Here is a 23,139-nt window from a genome sequence, read left to right as displayed (position 1 = left end):
AGCCATAATATGCTAAAAAAAAACACCCCTGAGACCCAGAGGATTGGCAGATCATGACTATTGCACTGTCCAAGTGCTCCAAGAACCTTCTCCTCTTGAAAAATACTTACGAGGTGCTCTACAGGTGGTATTACACCCCGGCCAGATTAGCATGTTTTATCCCATCATATTATCCCTTATGTTTTCATGGGTGTTCTCAGGAGGGCACAATGGCACACATTTGGTGGACATGTCCCAGGGTATGCAGACTGTGGGTCAGAGTCTACTCACTCCTTCGTAACCCCTTCAACACTAACATAAAAAGGCACCCTTTTGAGGCCATCCTGGGGAAACCGATCATAGAATTACTACGACCAGAACGCCAATTGGCATCTCATATTTTTACTGCAACGAAAATTAACTATAGCAAAAGCTTGTAAAACTCTGTTTCGAAGCAGTTAAAAATCGCGTAAATTACATGGCTAATGAGAAACTGACAGCCGTGTTATCAGATACTCATGACAAATTCCTCCAGACGTGGCAACCCTGGGTGGCACAGACCCACTCTTCCCGCTTCTATCCAGCACTACGCTCTCTCTAGTACATCTCCAACCCCCACCCTGTGGACTCTCCTCTCCTCTCCTCTCACTCCTCTTTTTCTGTTTCTTCCCCTCTTTCTCTATCCTACACACCTACCTCATTCTTCTTCTGGTCCTCCCTCTTCTCATACCTTCCTCTTATCTACTCTTTTCTATCTCTCTCTGGCCCACAGGCTAGGTCCTGCTGGGACTGGCCACATGGTGAGATAACGTTTACGATTATATAACGCCTTTCTTTAGGTACGTTTATCAGTTTCTTTTTCTTTATATTTTCTTCTTTTGTGTTCTTATTGAAATGTTATGTTTTACATTTTCTCTCAACACATGTGCTACATAAGGCCCCGCAGATCTACCTTCCACAAGTGAAGTCTAGCTTGTCACCACACCATCAGGATTTGCCGACCTCATAAGATCGCCACCCCTGAATTTTCAGGAGCTTGTGCAAACCCTTGTGTTTTCAGATTAATATTTTTGACACCTGAAGTTTATGCAAATTATGTATACACCATTGTTTTTGTATTATCTTGTTGATCTGTATGTTCAATAAAACCCTTTGTAGAAGAAAAATAGGAGAGGCAGCATATAAGGCAACTAAAGATCTAGAGATGATTTTTTTTTTTTTTTTTTAATAAGGTTTTAGTATCACTTTATTTTTTTTATTTTTTTTTAAGGTCCTGATTTTAGGTAAATCATAGATCATAGCAAGGTGTATCTACAGACATATCCTGTCCTTGGGTGACAACACTTACTAAGCTCAGCTCTAATGTTGTCACTCTTTTCTGAGTTGGACAGCCGTGTCAACATTCAAGCTGGCCATACACTAGTAGAATTTAGTTTTTTTTATTTTAAGTTCATTTGATTTTCTACTTATTAGTGGGGTCAAATGGACATTTGTTTCTGTGACAAAACCAAATTTGATCTAGCAGGATAGACATTTTTTTTTGTTTTCAATTGAGCAAATTTCTAACATCCTAAATCAAATATTAAAAAACAAATGAAATTTTAAAGCACTTTTGAACGACATTCATCAAGTCCTCCAATGTACTGATGAGAATTTTTGTACAAACGTTAGAAAAATCTTGTTTATGGCCAGCTTTAGTGCGCTAAATAAAACTTGACAGAGGATCCAACCCTTCCCCACTCTAGCCAAAAGTGTAAGAGCGAACAGCAGTGGGTACATCCCTTCAGACTGACAAAATGCCTCTAAAACAGACAAAATTAATGAAATATATTTTTTTCTGCTATAGGTTAAAGATCGAGAACTTGGATTTCTCCGATTCAAGCCTTACCTATTACCCAGACACTGGAATTAATGTGTCTATCAATCAAGGACAATTTCAGATCGTTGGACAATTAAAGATACACAGTTCGTTGTTGTAAGTGTCTCATATTTGTTGCTGTATGGCAAAATGATTACCAATTCAAAGAAAATATTTTTAATGATTTTCCTATGCAGCATTGCACTGTTGATTGCTCTTCTGGACAAGGGACAATGTCAAAATAAACAGGCTGCATGTCATTTCATCCAGGACATCAGCCCAGGGACTGTGTGTGGACAGGCGCCACTCATGCTCATGGCCCCTCTTTTATGTTGAATATGTGTGTATATACAATATCTCACAAGTGAGTACACCCCTCACATTTTTGTAAATATTACAATATTTTTTATTCTATCATTTCATGTGACAACACTGAAGAAATGACACTTTGCTACAATGTAAAGTATTGCGTGTGCAGCTTGTATAACAGTGTAAATTTGCTGTCCCCTCAAAATAACTCAACACACAGCCATTAATGTCTAAACCACTGGCAACAAAAGTGAGTACACCCCTAAGTGAAAATCTCCAAATTGGGCCCAATTATCAATTTTCCCTCCCGGTGTCATGTGACTTGTTAATGTTACAAGGTCTCAGGTGTGAATGGGGAGCAGGTGTGTTACATTTGGTGTTATCGCTCTCACTCTCTTACTGGTCACTGGAATTTCAACATGGCAACTCATGGCAAAGAACTCTCTGAGGATCTGGACAAAAAGAATTGTTGCTCTACATAAAGATGGCCTAGGCCAGTGAGGGGGAACCTTGGCACCCCAGATGTTTTGGAACTACATTTCCCATGGTGCTCAACTACACTGCAGAGTGCACGAGCATCATGGGAAATGTAGTTCCAAAACATCTGGGGTGCCAAGGTTTGCCATCACTGGCCTAGGCTATAAGAAGATTGTCAAGACCCTGAAACTGAGCTGCAGCACGGTGGGGCCAAGACCATATAGTGGTTTACCAGGACAGTTTCCACACAGAACAGGCCTCGCCATGGTCAACCAAAGAAGTTGAGTGCACGTGCTCAGCGTCATATCCAGAGGTTGTCTTTGGGAAATAGACGTATGAGTGCTGCCAGTATTGCTGCAGAGGTTGAAGGGGTGGGGGGTCAGCCTGTCAGTGCTCAGACCATACGCCGCACACTGCATCAAATTGGTCTGCATGGCTGTCTTCCCAGAAGGAAGCCTCTTCTAAAGACGACACACAAGAAAGCCTGCAAACAGTTTGCTGAAGACAAGCAGACTAAGGACATAGATTACTGGAACCATGTCCTGTGGACTGATGAGACCAAGATAAACTTATTTGGTTCAGAGGGTGTGAAGCGTGTGTGGCGGCAACCAGGTGAGGAGTACAAAGACAAGTATGTCTTGTCTACAGTTAAGCATGGTGCTGCCGGCACTGAGGAGCTACAGTTCATTGAGGGAACCATGAATGCCAACATGTACTGTGACATACTGAAGCAGTCACTGAAGCAGAGCATGATCATCTCCCTTCAGAGACTGGACCGCAGGGCAGTATTCCAATGTGATAACGACCCCAAACAAACCTCCAAGATGACCACTGCCTTGCTAAAGAAGCTGAGGGTAAAGGGGATGGACTGGCCAAGCATGTCTCCAGACCTAAATCCTATTGAGCATCTGTGAAGCATCCTCAAGGGAAGGTGGAGGAGTGCAAGATCTCTAACATCCACCAGCTCCGTGATATCATCATGGAGGAAGGGAAGAGGATTCCAGTGCCAACCTGTGAAGCTCTGGTGAACTCCATGTCCAAGAGGGTTAAGTCAGTGCTGGAAAATAATGGTGGCCACACAAAATATTTGGACATTTTCACTTAGGGGTGTACTCACTTTTGTTGCCAGCGGTTTAGACATTAATGGCTGTGTGTTGAGTTGTAGCAAAGTGTCATTTCTTCAGTGTTGTCACATGAAAAGATAGAATAAAATATTTACAACAATGTGAGGGGTGTACTCACTTTTGTGAAATACTGTGTATATGTGTGTGTGTGTGTGTGTGTGTGTGTGTGTGTGTGTGTATATGTATACATATATATATATATATATATATATATATATATTTATGGGATCTTTCTAAGAGATACGGTGCAGGAACCCCCCGTCCCCCCCCCCATCCCCGTCAGAGTTACCCCTTGACACCGCCCCCTACCCACCTCCAAGCACCGTTCCATAGGTCCAACCCTTACCCACCTCCCAGTACTGCCCCTTTTAGAGAATACAGAACCAAGTATTCTATATGGAATTTATTAATGATAAAAAAAATGCAGTATAATAGACCTAGCAACAATAGACAGCCCAGCTACAATAGATCCCCTCCAGCAACAATGCATACCCAACAACCAGCATCAATAGACCCTTCAGCAGCCAGCAACATTAGACCCCTCCCTCAGCTGTAGATCCCACCCAGCAGCAATTGACCCCCTGCAACATAATACCCACCCCCAGCAACAATATATCCCCATCAGCAACAATAGACCCCCCTGCAAAAAAAGATTCCATCCAGCAACAATAGATTATCCAGCAGCCAGCATCAATAGACCCTTCAGCGGCCAGCAACATTAGAACCTCCCTCAATAGTAGATCCCACCCAGCAACGATTGACCCCTTCACCATCACACTCACCCCCAGCAACAATAGACCCCCCCCTGCAAAAAAAAGATTCCATCTGGCAACAATAGATTCCGCAGCAGCCAGCTTCAGTAGACCCTCCAGCAGCCAGCTACAAAGACCCCTCTCTCATCAGTAGATACCTACCATGTAATGATTTACCCCCCTGCAACATAAAACCCACATCCAGCATCAATAGATCCCCCAAGAGCAACAGAAGTCCTTCCCAGCAACAGTGGACCTCCTTTCTCCCCAAAAATAGTTCCCTTTCAGCAACAATAGATTCCTCAACAGCCAGCATCAATAGACTCTCCAGCACACCCCAGCACCCTTTGACATTCAGTTCTGAAGGTGCTGGAACTGCTTTCCCCCACGTTCCTGCTGAAAAAAAGCCCTGTTTATATATTTATAGATATGCTATACTGTATATGAGTTGCCATTGGTGGTTTTATCCTACTGCTCAGTCTGCGAAATAAATTGACATTAAACCTGATAGAAATTTTTTCTGCTTACAGTTCAAGATCTTCTCGGATGAAGTTATCAGTGCGGGGATTTTCTGTGGCTGGATCTGTCGGGATAACCTGTGATGACCTCGGCCATGGCGCAGTATGGGATGCCGGCTGTCGCTCCAATGTTGACCAGGTGGATGTCTCTTTCTCTGGAGGATCTGGGTGAGTGAATGGTGCCCCATGAGATATAAGCCAATGTAAAGAAGACAATGGGGTAGATGCAAAGGGTGAGGTTGGTGGGTATGGCCAACACAGAAACTTGCAGACAATGCAGTTTAAGCAGATTTGAATTTAAAAAAAGTTAAGATTTGCTATGCTTTTGGAAGCATCCAGAAATATTAATTGAGCGTGAACGGGATCTTTTTGTCTGGCGTCCCCCTGGAAAAAAATAGCAGTGCCCTTCCTGGTATGTTAGGGTGCCTAGGCACTTTGATTAACCTATGAATAAAAGTGAAATTAGACTTGAATTTAAAAAAGAAAAAAATTGCAGTGCTATAGGGAACATCCAGAAATATTAATTGTGCCGAACAGTATCTTTTTGTCTGGGAGGAGTCCTGGACAAAAAAGGAATGGTCTTCCTGATATGTGAGGGTGCCTAGGCATTTTTGTCAACCTAAGAATAAAAGTGAAAGTAAACTTAAATTTAAAAAAGATTTGCTATGCTATTGGGAAGATCCAAAAATATTAATTGTGCTTCAACAGTATCTTTTTGTCTGCGAGTCCCCCTGGAGAAAAATATTATTATTATTATATTCCTCGTATGTAAGGGTGCCTAGGCACTTTTGTGCCTACAGCCTCATAGCTCTATATCACCAGTGTGAGATCTATGGCACTGCTGCCTCTGACTGTTATGCCGTGTACACACGATCAGATTGTCCGGCGTACTTAGTCTGCCGAAACGCATTTCAGCGGACAATTCGATCGTGTGTGGGCTTCAGCGGACTTTTCCAGCGTGAAGTCCGGAGGACTAAGAAAGTATTTTTGCACTCCAATCTTCCCGTCGGACTTGGGTTTCAGTGGACTATACGTTCGTCAGTATGCTAGTACGGCGGACTAAGAATGACGCATGCTCAGAAGCAAGTACGAAAAAGGAAGCTATTGGCTACTGGCTATTGAACTTCCTTTTTCTAGTCCCGTCGTACGTGCTGTACGTCATCGCGCTAGCAAACGCTGGACTTTCTGTGTGTCCGTGTGTGGCCAAGTCCGTTCGGTAGAAAATCGTCCAGACTATCCGCCGGATTGTATGCCGGACTAAGTACGCCGGACAATTCGCTCGTGTGTACGCGGCATAAGTCTCACCAGATTTGTAAAGAGATTTGGTGATGTCACTACTGTGCTTCCCCCTATTATCCTTGCTGGTGGCTTTAACATGAGGAGGCAAAGCCCTGCCTCTACCAAGATGGCTGCCACCACACAGAGATCCTGTAGAACAAGGCATGGTAAGTCAGTAATGGGGAAAATATCGGTTTCGGGGATACCACAGACAAAACTAGTGGGTAGTCAATGCCTGTCAATTTTTGGTATAGCTTTTCAGAGTTCAGTTCCTCTTTAAAGTGTGTATAAAACCAAAACTTTACCACATGGGTCTTAACCATTACCTACTTTATCCAGAAGTAAAAAAAAAAATGTTGGCTTTATATAGTTTATATAGCTTAGAGTGGGGAAAAAAATTATTTAATCTCTGCCTCCCTATTTAAAAATATCTAAAGCACAAACTTTATTTTTTTCATTAGTGTTAGAGTAAAGATGCTTTTTTTTCATTTGTATCCCATTGGGGATATTTACCCTTAGTTCCTGTTCTAAGGACACAAGAGGAAGTGAGAGTGATTAGATACAGACTTTAAGATAATGGCAGAAGGTTGCAAACTGCATGTACATTGGGGAAAATAATTATTTGATCCCCTGCAGATTTTGTAAATTTTCCCACTTAAATAGAAATTACATTTTTTATCATAGGTGTATTTTAAATGATAGAGACAGAATATTAACCAAAAATTCAGAAAAAAACATGATACAAATGTTATAAATTTAGTTGCAGTTCAGTGAGTAAAATAAATATTTACTAATAATATGACTTAGTACTTAGGTGGAGAAACATTTGTTGGCAATCACAGAGGTCAGACATTTCTTGTAGCTGGTGACCAGGTCTGCACACATCTCAGGAGGGATTTTGGTCCACTCTTCTTTACAGATCTTCTCTAAATCCTTAATGCAGGGGTGCTCAACCTGTGGCCCTCCAGCTGTTGTGGAACTACAACTCCCATCATGCATCTGCCTTTGAGAGTCATGCTTGTAACTGTCAGCGGCTTGCAATCCCTTTAGGAACTTGTAGTTCGGCAACAGCTGGAGGACCACAGGTTGAGCATCCATGCCTTAAGGTTTCTTGTCTGTCCCTTGGCAACTCAAAGTTTCATCTCCCTCCATACATTTTCTATAGGATTAAGGTCTGAAGACTGTCTAGGCCACTCCATGACCTTATTGTGCTTCTTGAGCCACTCCTTTGTTGCCTTGGTGGTATGTTTTGGGTCGTTGTCATGCTGGAAGACCCATCCACGTCCCATCTTCAGTGTTCTGGCTGAGGGAAGAAGGTTCTCATCCAAGATCTTACAATACATGGCCCCGTCCATTGGCCCCTTAATGTGGCAAAGTTGGCTTGTACCTTTGGCAGAGGAACAGCCCCAAAGCATATTGTTTTCACCTCCCTCATTGCCTGTAGGGATTGTGTTCTTAGGGTCACAGTCAGCATTTTTCTTCTTCCAAACAAGGCACAAGTAGGCACATGTAAAGGCCCATCTGAAATTTGCTAATGAACAAAATGATTCAGAGAAGGATTGGAAGAAAGTGCTGTGGTCAGATGAGACCAAAATTTAGCTTTTTGGCATTAACTCGACTCGCCGTGTTTGGAAGAAGAAAAATGCCGACTATGATTCTAAGAACATCATCCCTACAGTCAAGTATGGAGGTGGAAACATTATGCTTTGGGGCTGTTTCTCTGCAAAAGGTACAGGCTGACTTTGCCGAATTGAGGAGCCAATGGACGGGGCCATGTATTGTAAAATTTTGGATGAGAATCTTCTTCCCTCAGCCAGAACACTGAAGATGGGTCCTGGATGGGTCTTCCAGCATGACAATGACCCAAAACATACTATCAAGGCAACAAAAGAGTGGCTCAAGAAGAAGCACATTAAAGTCATTGAGCAACGTAGACAGTCCCCAGACCTTAATCCTATAGAACATCTATAGAAGATCTGTAAAGAGGAGTGGACCAAAATCCCTCCTGAGGTGTGTGCCTGGTAATCAACTACAAGAAACGTCTGACCTCTATGCTTGCCAACAAGGATTTCTCCACCAAGTAAGAAGTCATGTTTTGCTTGGGGATCAAATACTTATTTTACACACTGAACTGCAACTCAATGTATAACACTTGTATTGTGTTTTTTTCTAGCTTTTTGGTTGATATTCTGTCTCTATCATTTAAAATACTCCTATGATAAAAATGATAAACCCTTTATTTCTTTGTAAGTGGTCAAGCCTACAAAATCTTCAGGGGATCAAATAATTATTTTCCCCAGTGTAACTAAAGAGGGTGTCAGTGCCTAAGAAACACATAGGTTTAGGAGGATAGCCAGGCAACGTGTAGTTTCTAGCAGGAGGACAGTGATAGGAACCTACATAATTCTCTTTTGATGAGTTTTCTTTAGAGTATAAATAAAGTCATACTCTTTAACGTTATACAATAAAGTTATATTACTGGTTTCTTTTCCTACAGATTGCTCTTTCGCATTGTTAAAGGTGCCATGAAAAAACACATCCGTCCCGCCATCAGTTCCCAGGTATTTACTGATGTGGAAGGCCAACCAAAGGCATTCCATCTGTCAGTTTTGTAATGCAAGTCTTACATGTCATGAATTTGTCTCTTTTTTTTTTTTTTAATCTAGATCTGTCCCTTTTTTGAAAACGTTGTGCAACACATGGCGACAACATTGAGCAATCTCCCAGGTAATTGGGTAGCTCTCCCTTTGTAAGCAGGGGGTAATAGTCCAACAACCAGGTGGGGTTGTCCATTGTCTGGTTGAAAGAGGAGCACAAAATACATAAACCTCTGAGCGTCTATGGATCTGTGCGTACTGCAGAGGCGAAACAATATTTGGCGCCCTTATATATTACTAACATCTCATCGTTGTCTGTAGGGATGAGCTCGGTGTTCGACTCGAAAATCGGCCGTTCGTCTGTTTGGCGAATTCAGAATTTTGTGGACCGTTCGCACCAAATTCGTGTGGCACGAACGGCCCACAATGCACTACACCATCGCAGTGCATTGCTGGCTCATGATTGGCCAAGCATGCACTGTGACCCCTCATGCTTGACCAATCACAGCGCCGGCAGCGAGGAGAGCCATAATTGGCCACAAACAGGATGCCTGTGGCCAGTTATAGCTCAGGGGGTTTAGTACACGCCCCACACTATATAAAGTCGCCAGCGCGGCGGCCTTGTGTAGTGTGTTCTGGCGTGCAGGGATAGCGCTAGATAGGCAGGGACAGTGTAAACCAAGTATCATTTATGGTGCTAAGTAATTTGTATGGAATTTGATAATGATAACAAAAAAAACAGTAAAATAGATCCCTGCAGTTAGCAGCAATAAACACCCCCCCCCCCCCCCCACCCAGCAATAATTGACCATCAGCAACATAAGACCCACCCCAAGCAACAATAGATTCCCCCCAACAACAGACTTTCCCAGCAACAATATACCCACCTGCAAAAAATAGATCACCTCCAGCAGCAATAGATCCCCCCAGCAGCTAGCATCAATAGACCCTGCAGCACACCCCAGCATCCCTTGACATGAGTGTGTAGTGAGAAACGCGTCAGATGTCTTTTTCTGCTGTGCCATGCATTTTGGATTTCGTGTGTTTTTTTTGAATAAAAGGCTTTTTTGGAGTGCGGCTGTCCAGAACTACTTTCCATTCATTGCTATATGCATTGCCGGCACCTATGGCTTCTTCAGCTGGGCAGAGAGTTTTGTTATCAAACTATCCTCCTGGAGCAGTGACATCCCCTTCCCACCCCTTGACATGACATACATTCACTGGGAGAGGTGCCGGAACTGCGTTCCCCCGCGTTCTCGCTGAATAAAGGCCCTGGCTGTGGGCATCCTTATAGCAATGTGTAAAGCTGAAGTTTAGGTAGATATAAATTTATGCAATCTTCTAATCATTATTACTTTTTAGTGTAAGGGCCTGAATCTGCCCTGGAATGTGAGAGGGAGAAGCAGCACAAGGAGCCAATCAGTTCATGTGCTGATAGGAGGAGAGAGCAGAGTGACAGAGAGATGAGTTCATAACTGTGCTGCTTCTCTTTTCACTGTCCAGGCACAGGCTGGGGTCCAGGGGTGACCGGGGCTCAGAGGAAGTGGATTGAATGATGCTGGCCTATACGCCGAGGATATCCAGTAACAGAAAAAAATACTGTTGTGGAAAGCTCTGGATTGAAACTGAATATTGCAATAAAGCTCAGTTTTTATCTTTTAATTGGCTATTCATTTTTATCTTGTTCATTTTGGTTGGAGTTCTGCTTTTCAAGCCAATGGATAAAGATGTGTTCCTGGTGCCATGGAAAGCATTGCTTCAGCACATAGTGATGCCATAAGTATCTAGTAAATTTCTAGATTGGGCAACCTACCAACTGGTTGACCCCCATTATGAGCAGTATTCCATGAATTATGATACACGGAAACCAATAGAGCAGTTCTTTGTATTTTGCAGTCTCCATACCGGTGGATTCCGTGTCTGATGTGGAAGTCGATCTGGTGGGACCTCCGCTCATTACAAACAAAAGTTTAGATCTTCTTGTGAAGGTGAATATGATAGAGAGGAAAGCAGGGCAACCGGGGTAAAAAATATGGGGATCTAAAAATTTCCACAAAATTCTTCCCATATTATTATGTTATTTACCTATAAAAGACTCTCTTATGTAGACATCCAAAAGCTTTGCTAGGTGCCGCCATCTTGGATGTGATGTCAGCTGGCCCAACAGACTCAGTTGACACTCTACAGCAGGCTTTTTCAACCCAGAGGAACCCCAAAAATAATTTTCACGCCTCAAGGAACCCTTACTAAAACCAATTCATCAGGGCTCAATAGGAACAATGCATCTTATATTGGTCAATAGGAAGAATGTCCCCTTATTCACTTACCGACCGGCGCACGCCGATGTACGTCGGCAGAATGGCACGTACAGGCAAATGGGCGTACCTGTGCGTCCCTTTGAATTTGCCGCTGCGCCATCGCGTGTGCGCCGCCGCCGGTGGCGAGTGTCGGTCGGGACCTCCGTGAGTCGGATCGTGGGTCCCGCGGATTTGATCGCCGTGGGGATACCTGCGATCGTCTCACGGGGAGGAAGAACGGGGAGATGCTAATGTAAACAGCATCTCCCCGTTCTGCCTAGTGACAGTGTCACTGTGCAGCATTCCCTGTAATCGGGAGCGGTGATCAGTGACGTGTCATAGCCACTCCCCCCATAGTTAGAAACACTCCCCAGGACACATTAAACCCCTACACTGCCACCTAGTGGTTAACCCCTTCACTGCCAGTGTCATTTACACAGGAATCAGTGCATTTGCATAGCAGTGATTGCTGTATAAATGACAATAGTCCCAAAAATGTGTCAAAAATGTCCAATGTGTCCGCCATAATGTCGCAGTCACGATAAAAATCGCTGATCGCCGCCATTACTAGTAAAAAAAAAAAAATATTAATAAAAATGCCATGAAACTATCCCCTTTTTTGTAAACGCTATAACTTTTGCGCAAACCAATCAATAAACGCTTATTGCGATTTTTTTTTTTTTACCAAAAATATGTAGAAGAATACGTATCGGCCTAGACTATATTTTTGTGGGATATTTTTTATAGCAAACTGAAAAAAAAAATGTTTTTTTTTTTTTTTTAAATTGTCGCTCTTTTTTTGTTTATAGCGCAAAAAATAAAAACCGCAGGGGTGATCAAATACCACCAAAAGAAAGCTCTATTTGTGGGGAAAAAAAGGAAGTACGTTTTTTTTTGGGAGCAACGTTGCACGACCACGCAATTGTCAGTTAAAGCGACACAGTGCTCTGGTCTTTGGCCAGCAAAATGGTCCGGGGCTTAAGTGGTTAAAGTGGTGCTCAGAATACCACCCTTAAAGACGGCTAAAAAGACATTTGGTGTCATTCTGCTGGCTTTGCCAAGTAGTGTTGAACCTTGAACTCTGTAGGCATCATCATATAGGTGGTTCATTGGCCACAGCTTGAAGAAACCCCTAGCAACCTCTGGAGGAACCCTGGCTGATAATGGCTGCTCTACAGGAATCTCCTTCACTTCTCTTCCTGCAGCTACGTAAAAGGTTATTTAGGGCTGCAGGGAGGAGCAGAGGAGCTGGGCCAGCACATACAGTAATGAAACACTCCCAGGAGAGGATTCTGACATAAATGGAGGGTGGGGAACTGACCCTCCCTGGATTAGTTAAATATTAAACATGGAGGAAAGGTTGGGACTTTGTGTGAAGCATGCAACCAGGGAGATATCACAAAAAAAATATGTTTGGTGGGTACATAATACATTTAGAACTATAAACATTATAAACATTGCATGAAAGCATGATGCACAACAACGATGTACAGTCAATAAGATTTCATTATATACAAAATATATAGTGACATATTAGTATAGTACCATATTTGTTCACATTGTAAAAAATAAATAAAAATCATTGTTGCGCGTCTTCACAAAATAATAAACATAGCTTTTCTTAGTTGGCACAATCCAAATTGGTATGGTATTCTTGTTATGCAAACACAAGTGGGCATCTAATAGCTCGACGCGTTTCGTGGCTCCTGCCACTCTTCAGGAGAAGATGTATGATAGGTGTCTACAAGAACTGTTAAAAATGACTAAGCGTTGAAATTGTGTCATATGAGATCTGCCTATAGGGAGAGGCCCGGCCAAGAAAGGATACTAAGCCCTGGGAGCTAAAGGTGGAAAAACCCCGACACATAAGGTGGAATACCAGTAGGAAACAGCAGTCCCCCATGGATATTCGAAATGAATGAGATCCATACGTAACCATCTAAAAAAAAAAAATGTGTATAGTAAAGTATAAACTATAAATAAAGATATAAAATGGAGTAGCTAATAAAAGAAGGGAGTGTTACTAGTGCTGGGACCAAACCGTAATGGAGATCTGTACCTAACTGAGGGGCAGGTAAAGGTGATATAGGTGACTTCATTTGGCCCCAATATAGAGGGCAATAAAAAGTAAATATAGTAAAAAACCAAGGCTAACGGGTGAACCACATGTGATATCTCGCTGGTTGCATGCTTTACACAAAGTCCCAACCTTTCCTCCCATGCTCAGTGAATAGGGATGGAAGCGCTGGGCCTGAGACACCCTGGGGGTTATTTACGAAAAGCAACTCCACTTGCACTACAAGTGCAAACTACAAGCGCACTTGGAAGTAAAGTCGCTGTAGATCTGAGGGGGACATGCAAGGAAAATAAAAAACAGCATTTTAGCCTGCACATGATTGGATGATAAAATCAGCAGAGCTTCCCCTCATTTCAGATCTTCCCCTCAGATTTACAGCGACTGCACTTCCAAGTGCACTTTCAGTGCAATTTCAAGTGCACTTTGCTATGGTAGTTTGCACTTGTAGTGCAAAGTGGATTTGCATTTAGTAATTTACCCTCCCCCTCCCCCCACCGTGTCTTCATATAAAGTCCCAATCTTGTTTTTTAACTTTTCTTCTAGTCATAAAGTTCAAAGGCACACCGTAGGTAAGCATTTAAAATAACTGGTTTCTTATCTTATTGCATTTTTTAGGTTGATCCCGGGATCTTTTTAACTGTCTCTCTTACACCCTCCAGGGGGACTTTGTCGCCCAATCACAGCACTTGACACCCTATCAGCCGGAGAAGCTTGTGTTGCCAGATGTTGACTCGCGCATGTTGCTCGTGGCTTTGTCACAGTTTTCAGCCAACTCAGCCGGGTTTGTGCACTACAAAGCTGGGTTCTTGAAGTATAATATTACCAATGACATGGTGAGTAGAAACATTCATATATTCTTTCATTTTATTTATATTAAAGAAGACCATATGCTGGAACTTACCTTGCCCTGCAAGGGAGTTGAAGTGACTTGAGTTGGTTGCACAATGAATCACGCCTCACGCCTCACGCTGATTGGTGGCTTAAAGTGGCTGTAAACCTCAGACATGAAATATGAACAAAGCATATCCCTTTATAGTGTGTGCTTGTCTCAGGCCAGAGCACTAAGTGTCATTTCTGTCTGCTGCTTCGTTCCTCTGCTATCTGCATGAATCACTTCTGACAAGTTTTCCTGGCACCAAGACCAGCCGCTGCAGTTTTACTGCGGCAGAATGGCACAGCTGGGCGAAATTACTTTATGTTACGTCTCTTTGCCCTGTGGCCACTAGGGGCGCACCTGCTCACCCCTGGAGCCTATACACCCCCGGAGCCATCACGCCCACCAGGCTCCCCACATCGCTCATGTAAACACACACATCCCGGTTCTCTGAGGGGAGAAGAGACTGATCGTGTGTTCATACAAAGTATGAACAGCGATCTGCCATCTCCCTTAGACAGTCCTGTCCCCCCTTCACTTAAAACACAGTGAGGGAACACAGTTAACCCCTTGATCCCTCCCTAGTGTTAACCCCTTCCCTGCCTGACATTTTTACAGTAATCTGTGCATTTTTATAGCACTGATCGCTGTATAAATGACAATGGTCCCAAAAATGTGTCAAAAGTGTCCGATGTGTCCGCCATAATGTCACAGTCCCAATAAAAATCGCCGCCATTACTAGTAAAAAAAAATAATAATAATAAAAATGCTATAAAGCTATCTCCTATTTTGTAGACGCTATAACTTTTGCGCAAACCAATAAATATATGCCTATTGCGAATTCTATTACCAAAAATATGTAGAAGTATACATATCAGCCTAAACTGAAAAAAAAATTAGCTCTTTTTAAAAAAAAAAATGGGAGTATTTATTATAGCAAAAAGTACAAAATATTGTGTTTTTTTTTTTCAAAATTGTCGTTCTTTTTTTGTTTATAGAGCAAAAATATAAATAAATAAAAATGTATAGATGGAATAGTGCTGAAATTATTGATGCGTTTCACGAGATATAAAAACTTGCTTCCTCAGGAGAAGCACTGAGACATATCTGGAAATAATAAAAAAAAAAACACATATAAGAAAAAAAGTAAAGAAATTGGGGATGAGGGGGTGGGGGAAAGAGAAAGCAAAGAGGAAAGAAGCGGAGAAAAAAAGGGGGAGGGGCCAGACACAAATGGGTCTGGCCACCATCCAACCCTGCTGTGGCAGGTAGTGAAGGAGGTGGAATGCCTGAAAAAAAGAAAGGGGTGGACTGGGCCTAATGAGTTTGCATATAATAAAATAAAATAAATAAAAATAAAATAATATAATAAAAATAAATATAAAATATAAAATTAACCTAATTCCCACAAACCTATATTAGCCCTCAAGTGACCAAATGTGTACCATGAAATATGGCATCTTAAAAATATGTAGATGTAAATGTAAAAAATATATGTGGATATGTATGGACGAACTTATTAAGATAACAAGACGCGCTGAAACTGGAACCAATGTCCAAATGCAGATATCCGTGAAGCAAGCACATATCAAAAAAGATGTATCTCATTAGTTTCCTGGCATAATAAAATAGCAAGGAGAGTAAGGTACGGATCATTTTCCATCCACCAGGCCCAATAAACAAATTGCAGCAGAAGGTTGATAATTTAGCACTTTGAACAGCTGTAGAGAAGACTGCAGATAAACAGATACAACTTATGTAGGAGGATTTGTTTCACCTCTGTGTATCACCTGAGATCAGTCACTTCATTAGGTACATGTAAGGGTTTACAACCAATTTAAAGGACCATTAAAGCGGGAGTCCGCCGTTTTTTTGTTTTTAAAAGCCAGCAGCTACAAATACTGCAGCTGCTGACTTTTAAAATAGTGACACTTACCTGTCCAGGGCGCCCGCGATGTCGGCACCCGAAGCCGATCTCTCGATCGTCTCTCGGGTGCTGCCGCCGCCATCTTGGGTATGGGAATCAGGAAGTGATGCCTTTCGGCTTCATTTCCCGGTTCCCTACTGCGCATGCGCGAGTCGCGCTGCGCAATAAGGATGGACCCGCTGCCTCTGGGATCTGTGTGTTTCCCAGCAGGCAGCGGGGGGACTTTCGGAAAGGGGCGTAATCTTACGCCTCTTTCCGCAGAGAGCTATCCCGGAAGTGGGTGCAGATACCTGTACTATACAGGTACCTGCACCCCCCTCCCCCCTGAAAGGTGCCAATTGTGGCGCCGGAGGGGGGGAGGATTCCAATGAGCGGAAGCTCCACTTTAGGGTGGACCTCCGCTTTAACCTGCAAAATATAACATGTTGATAGCTGTGTGGGTGGTTAATACAATAATAAAGCCAACAATTACCCATTTGTACCCCAGGGTATCTAAAGATGTACAAACCCTGGTGCGATGTTTGGACTGGGCCCCCATTGTCTCTTTTTTTTTTGTTTCATGTTTTTTGAGGGGGGCTATCAGCGCAGACTAACCCCATAAATATGACCCAGACTCAACTACAACTTCATTGACCTTTATCCCTCCACTTTTATATTTGATGCTCGGGATGGAAGAAGCAATTGCTCAGGGGCCACACTGGTGCATTCATGTAACTGTTAGATAACATAATCTAGTGTCGGTGTGCAGACACCTTTATTGCTAATGACATTGCATAGCCCCTGCCCATAACTGCAGACAACCAACCACACCAGTTGCAGATTGGGCTGTCCATAGCCAATAAGAGTTGGAGCAACTTTCGACGTGGGTGCACTGGAAACCATACCATTTTGATTGGTACTGTTTTGGCTATGTTGCCTGGTCCACGGTATTGCAGCACCAGGTCCACACCCCCACCTTGTATTGCAAACAGTCACATTTTATGAGTAATGGCAGCCAACGGTTGTGATTAACAAGGTTTCAAATGTATTGTGGTTTATTTTAGATTCCGAAAGAATTTCAAATGCAGCTCAGCGTAAAAAGTTTAGAATTCTTCGTACCCGAGGTAAGAGGACATTTTTGTATCCTTGGAGGCTGCACTATGGAGACATGGGGGGGAATTGTAGATACTTCTACTGTCCTGTTGCATAGATTTGTTAGGTTTACCATTCTGAAAAATGCATTTGTGCATTGCTTAGTTCAATGATCAGATCTTGGATTGCCTGCCACTGTTCAATTTAATTCATTTGCAACGACCTTAATTAATCTAAATATATTGGGTGACCCAAACATCTCTATATAGGACTAGCATAAAATAAATGTATGGAAAATGCATGTACATCTCCATCCATTTTAGTCATGTTTTAACGCGCGCGCTGACGTCCGTTTACATACATTTTGACGTCCGTTGACATGCATGCGCAGCGTTATTGGGGTGAATAGGACACATTTGAAATTTTTGACTTTCAGATGTCCTTCCGCAGATCAATGCACTGGTGTTAATTGGCCCTCGTGGGCCTAAAATCTCAGTAGTGCATGCAATACATTTTAAAACACACCATAACCGGATCGCATGGTACAAAAGGACCATGCGATCCGGTGAGGACAAGCGCACCTCATTTACAACCTGCGCTTGGGGGGTCGTTAACTTCCTATTGACACCCACTGCAGAGCGCAAATAGAGTGTGCTTTACATGCGGTCTAAATCCAGTGCGTTCCGATGCAAATCATCCGCGGGGATGGTGTCAACTGTCTCTCACATCACATGCAACACGCACCATCCATGAATGCTGCCAAAACTGACAACTTCCTCTCAGTCTTCCCCATTTGGGAGGTAGTGTAGACACTAAGCCCTTGTACACACGGTCGGAGATTCCGCCGGAATGTGTCCGATTGGAGCGTTTTGTCGGATATTCCGACTGTGTGTGGTCTGCATCGGACTGTTTCCGTCGGAATATCCATCGGACCAACTCTTTCAACTTGCCGGAAATATTTTCTGCCAAAATGCTCCTAGCCTGAACATAGTCCCGTCGTAACGAAATAACGTCATCACGTCGGATTTTCCAACAACTTCGTCCGACCGTGTGTATGCAATAGTTTCGGACAAAATCCGACGGATTTGGTTGTCGGAATCTCCGACCGTGTGTACAAGGGCCAAATATTCACTGAGCTGATTCATCAAAACACATACTGTTAATTTTGTTTCTTTGTTAGTCATTTCTTGTGAGTTCTATTTTTGGTTAGTGCAGTTTGCGCTTATTAACGCGTTATAAAGATTAGATAGTAATCCAGATTTGCAGAACCTGATATGTAAATCTTTGCATTTATAATGGTATTGTTGTCCTTTCAGCTGCCTTCTCGGTACCCAGATTCACCGCCACTGCTGATCCAGATCTCGGCGCACTCGGCTCCCATGGTGACCTGCCTGCTTGACTCACTAACAGTGCAAGCTTCTATGGACATTGAGCTCTTTGCCATGTATTCTGGCCGGCCATCGATTTCCCTATTCCAGATGCAAGCTGTACGTTTCAGAAAGGGGTGGTGGAGTCTAAATACTTAAACAATAGCTGGAGGAGGAGGCAAGGGAAATGTACAGAGAAGGAGGTTAGGAAGGTGTTCGGAAAAGGAGGTTATGAAGGTGTTCGGAGAAGGAGGTTATGAAGGTGTTCGGAGAAGGGGGTTAGGGAGGGGTACGAAGAAGAAGATAAGGGAAGTGTACAGAGAAGGAGGTTAGGAAATGTTTATGGAGCAGGAGTTAAGGGAGGTGTACTGAGAAGGAGATAAGGGACGTGTATGCAGAAGGAGGTAAGGGATGTGTACTGAGAAGGAGGTAAGGGACGTGTACGCAGAAGGAGGTAAGGGATGTGTACAGAGAAGGAGGTAAGGGAAGTGTACAGAGAAGGAGGTAAGGGAAGTGTACAGAGAAGGAGGTAAGGGATGCGTACAGAGAAGGAGGTAAGGGAAGTGTACAGAGAAGGAGGTAAGGGAAGTGTACAGAGAAGGAGGTAAGGGAAGTGTACAGAGAAGGAGGTAAGGGAAGTGTACAGAGAAGCAGGTAAGGGAAGTGTACAGAGAAGGAGGTAAGGGAAGTGTACAGAGAAGGAGATAAGGGAACTGTACAGAGAAGGAGGTAAGGGAAGTGTACAGAGAAGGAGGTAAGGGAAGTGTACAGAGAAGGAGGTAAGGGAAGTGTACAGAGAAGGAGGTAAGGGAAGTGTACAGAGAAGGAGATAAGGGAAGTGTACAGAGAAGGAGGTTAGGAAATGTTTATGGAGCAGGAGTTAAGGGATGTGTACTGAGAAGGAAGTAAGGGACGTGTACGGAGCAGGAGGTAAGGCATGTGTACAGAGAAGGAGGTAAGGGACTTGCACTAAGAAGGAGCTAAGGGATGTGTACAGAGAAGGAGGTAGGGGACGTGTACGGAGACGGAGGTAAGGGAAGTGTACGGGGAGGAGGATAGGAAAGTGTATGGAGAAGGAGGATCGGGAAATGTACGAAGAAGGAGGTAAGGGACGTGTACTGAGGAGGTAAGGGATGTGTACTGAGAAGGAGGTAAGGGACGTGTACAGAGAAGGAGGTAAGGAACATGTACAGAGAAGGAGGTAAGGGACGTGTACAGAGAAGGAGGTAAGGAACATGTACAGAGAAGGAGGTAAGGGACGTTTACAGAGAAGGAGGTAAGGAACATGTACGGAGAAGGAGGTAAGGGATGTGTACGGAGAAGGAGGTAAGGGACGTGTACAGAGAAGGAGGTAAGGAACATGTACAGAGAAGGAGGTAAGGGACGTTTACAGAGAAGGAGGTAAGGAACATGTACGGAGAAGGAGGTAAGGGATGTGTACGGAGAAGGAGGTAAGGGACGTTTACAGAGAAGGAGGTAAGGAACATGTACGGAGAAGGAGGTAAGGGATGTGTACAGAGAAGGAGGTAAGGGATGTGTACAGAGAAGGAGGTAAGGGACGTTTACAGAGAAGGAGGTAAGGAACATGTACGGAGAAGGAGGTAAGGGATGTGTACGGAGAAGGAGGTAAGGGATGTGTACAGAGAAGGAGGTAAGGGACGTTTACAGAGAAGGAGGTAAGGAACATGTACGGAGAAGGAGGTAAGGGATGTGTACGGAGAAGGAGGTAAGAGATGTGTACAGAGAAGGAGGTAAGGAACATGTACGGAGAAGGAGGTAAGGGATGTGTACGGAGAAGGAGGTAAGGAACATGTACGGAGAAGGAGGTAAGGGATGTGTACGGAGAAGGAGGTAAGGGATGTGTACAGAGAAGGAGGTAAGGAACATGTACGGAGAAGGAGGTAAGGGATGTGTACAGAGAAGGAGGTAAGGAACATGTACGGAGAAGGAGGTAAGGAACATGTACAGAGAAGGAGGTAAGAGATGTGTACAGAGAAGGAGGTAAGGAACATGTACGGAGAAGGAGGTAAGGGATGTGTACGGAGAAGGAGATAAGGGATGTGTACAGAGAAGGAGGTAAGGAACATGTACGGAGAAGGAGGTAAGGGATGTGTACAGAGAAGGAGGTAAGGAACATGTACGGAGAAGGAGGTAAGGAACATGTACAGAGAAGGAGGTAAGAGATGTGTACAGAGAAGGAGGTAAGGAACATGTACGGAGAAGGAGGTAAGGGATGTGTACGGAGAAGGAGGTAAGGGATGTGTACGAAGAAGGAGGTAAGGGATGTGTACGGAGAAGGAGGTAAGGGACGTTTACAGAGAAGGAGGTAAGGAACATGTACGGAGAAGGAGGTAAGGGATGTGTACGGAGAAGGAGGTAAGGGATGTGTACAGAGAAGGAGGTAAGGGACGTTTACAGAGAAGGAGGTAAGGAACATGTACGGAGAAGGAGGTAAGGGATGTGTACGGAGAAGGAGGTAAGAGATGTGTACAGAGAAGGAGATAAGGGATGTGTACGGAGAAGGAGGTAAGGGACATGCACAGAGAAGGAGGTAAGGGACGTGTACGGTGACTAAGGTAAGGGAAGTGTACTGAGAAGGAGATAAGGAACGTGTACGGAGACAGAGGTAAGGGAAGTGTACAGGGGAGGAGGATAGGAAAGTGTATGGAGAAGGAGGATCTGGAAATGTACGAAGAAGGAGGTAAGGGACGTGTACAGAGAAGGGGGATAGGGAAGTGTACAGAGAAGGGGGATAAGTCCGATCGGATTATGTTGTTGGAAAATCCGACCGTGTGTGGGCTCTATCCGACTTTTTCCGTCTGAATTTTCGATGGAAAAAGTTTAAGAGCTGGATCTAAAATTTTCCGACAACAATATCCGATCTGACTTTTTCCGATCGTGTGTAGAGAATTTCAACGGACAAAGTGCCACGCATGCTCAGAATGAATTACAAGACGAAAGCTATTGGCTACTGGCCTCTTTATAGTCCAGTCGTACGTGATTTACATCACCTTGTTCCGAACGATCGGATTTTCTGACAACTTTGTCCGACCATGTGTATGCAACAAAAGTTTCGGCCAAAATCCGTCAGAAAAAATCTGATGGATTTTGTGGTCAGAATGTCTACAGGGCAGTACAGTGCCTTGAAAAAGTATTCATGCCTCTTGAAATTTTTCACACTTTGTCACGTTACAGCCAAAAACTTAAATGTATTTTATTGGGCTTTTATGTGATAGACCAACACAAAGTGGCACCTAATTGTGAAGGAAAATGATAAATGGTTTTCAAATTTTTTTTACAAATAAATATGTGAAAAGAGTGGGGTACATTTGTATGGCGCCCCCCGGAGTCAATACTTTTTGTAGAGCCCCCTTTCTCTGCAATTACAGCTGCAAGTCTTTTTGGGGATGTCTCTACCAGCTTTGCACATCTAGAGAGGGACATTTTGCCCATTCTTCTTCTTTGTAAAATATCTCAAACTCTGCCAGATTGGATGGAGAGCGTCTGTGAACAGCAATTTTCAAGTCTTGTCACAGATTCTCAATTGGATTTAGGTCTGGACTGTGACTGGGCCATTCTAGCACATGAATATGCTTTGATCTAAACCATTATGGTCTTATTTAGCCAGTGAACCTTCTTTCACATGTTTGCTGTGTCCCCCACATGGCTTCTCACAAACGTTACTTCTTACGGCTTTCTTCTTGCCACTCTTCCATAAAGGTCAGATTTGTGCAGGGCACGACTAATAGTTGTCCTGTGGACAGATTCTCCCACCTGAGCTGTGGATCTCTGCAGATCCTCCAGAGTTACCATGGACCTCTTGGCTGCTTCTCTGAAGAATGCGCTCCTTGCCCAACCTGTCAGTTTAGGTCAGTGATGGTGAATCTTGGCACCCCAGATGTTTTGGAACTACATTTCCCATGTTGCTCAACCACACTGCAGAGTGCATGAGCATCATGGGAAATGTAGTTCCAAAACATCTGGGGTGCCAAGGTTCACCATCACTGGTTTAGGTGGACGGCCATAGTTACATAGTTGGTAAGGTTGAAAAAAGACACAAGTCCATCAAGTCCAACCTGTGTGTGTGCGCTTTTATGTCAATATTAAACTGTATATCCCTGTATGTTGTGGTCCTTTAGCTTCCTATCTATTAGTTTTTTGAAATTATCGATGCTCCCTGCTGAAAACACAGCTTGTGGAAGAGAATTCCACATTCTTACCGATCTTACCGTAAAGAACCCTCTACGCTGTTTCCGGTTAAATCGATTTTCCCCTAATTTTATTGAATGGCCGCAAGTCTTTTTAAATGCCCTTTCGCAGAAACATTTTATCCCTATTGTGGGGTCACCAGTACAGTATTTGTACATTGAAATCATATCCCCTCTCAAGCGTCTTGTAACCTTTCCTCATAACCAAGATCCTCCAGACCCTTTATTATCTTTGTTGCCCTTCTTTGTACTCGCTTCATTTCCAGTACATCCTTCCTGAGGACTGGTGCCCAGAACTGGACAGCATATTCCATGTGCGGCCGGACCAAAGTCTGTAGAGTGAGATAATTATTGTTTTATCTCTGAAGTTAATCCCCTTTTTAATGTATGCCAATATTCTATTGGCTTTGCTTTCGGCAGCTTGGC

At 43.5% G+C, this 23,139-nt stretch overlaps 1 protein-coding gene across 1 annotated transcript in view; it reads left to right on the top strand.

Annotated features, from left to right (window-relative positions):
• LOC143936121 (bactericidal permeability-increasing protein-like) overlaps nucleotides 1–23,139 on the top strand; it is a 76,887-nt gene that overhangs the window by 35,656 nt on the left and 18,092 nt on the right. The window contains exons 5-12 of the mRNA XM_077460477.1: nucleotides 1,826–1,954; nucleotides 5,030–5,185; nucleotides 8,793–8,856; nucleotides 8,962–9,022; nucleotides 10,789–10,880; nucleotides 13,926–14,099; nucleotides 17,111–17,170; nucleotides 18,455–18,625. Of these exons, the coding sequence (XP_077316603.1) occupies nucleotides 1,826–1,954; nucleotides 5,030–5,185; nucleotides 8,793–8,856; nucleotides 8,962–9,022; nucleotides 10,789–10,880; nucleotides 13,926–14,099; nucleotides 17,111–17,170; nucleotides 18,455–18,625 (907 nt within the window). The remainder of the gene's footprint in view (nucleotides 1–1,825; nucleotides 1,955–5,029; nucleotides 5,186–8,792; nucleotides 8,857–8,961; nucleotides 9,023–10,788; nucleotides 10,881–13,925; nucleotides 14,100–17,110; nucleotides 17,171–18,454; nucleotides 18,626–23,139) is intronic.

This window comes from Lithobates pipiens, unplaced genomic scaffold (genome assembly GCF_037356315.1).
Source record: "Lithobates pipiens isolate NorthernLeopardFrog02 unplaced genomic scaffold, aLitPip1_a1.2 Scaffold_28, whole genome shotgun sequence".
Taxonomy (NCBI): domain Eukaryota; kingdom Metazoa; phylum Chordata; class Amphibia; order Anura; family Ranidae; genus Lithobates; species Lithobates pipiens.
The sequence above is the reverse complement of the archived record's forward strand: the minus strand, read 5'-3'. Positions and strand labels throughout refer to the sequence as shown.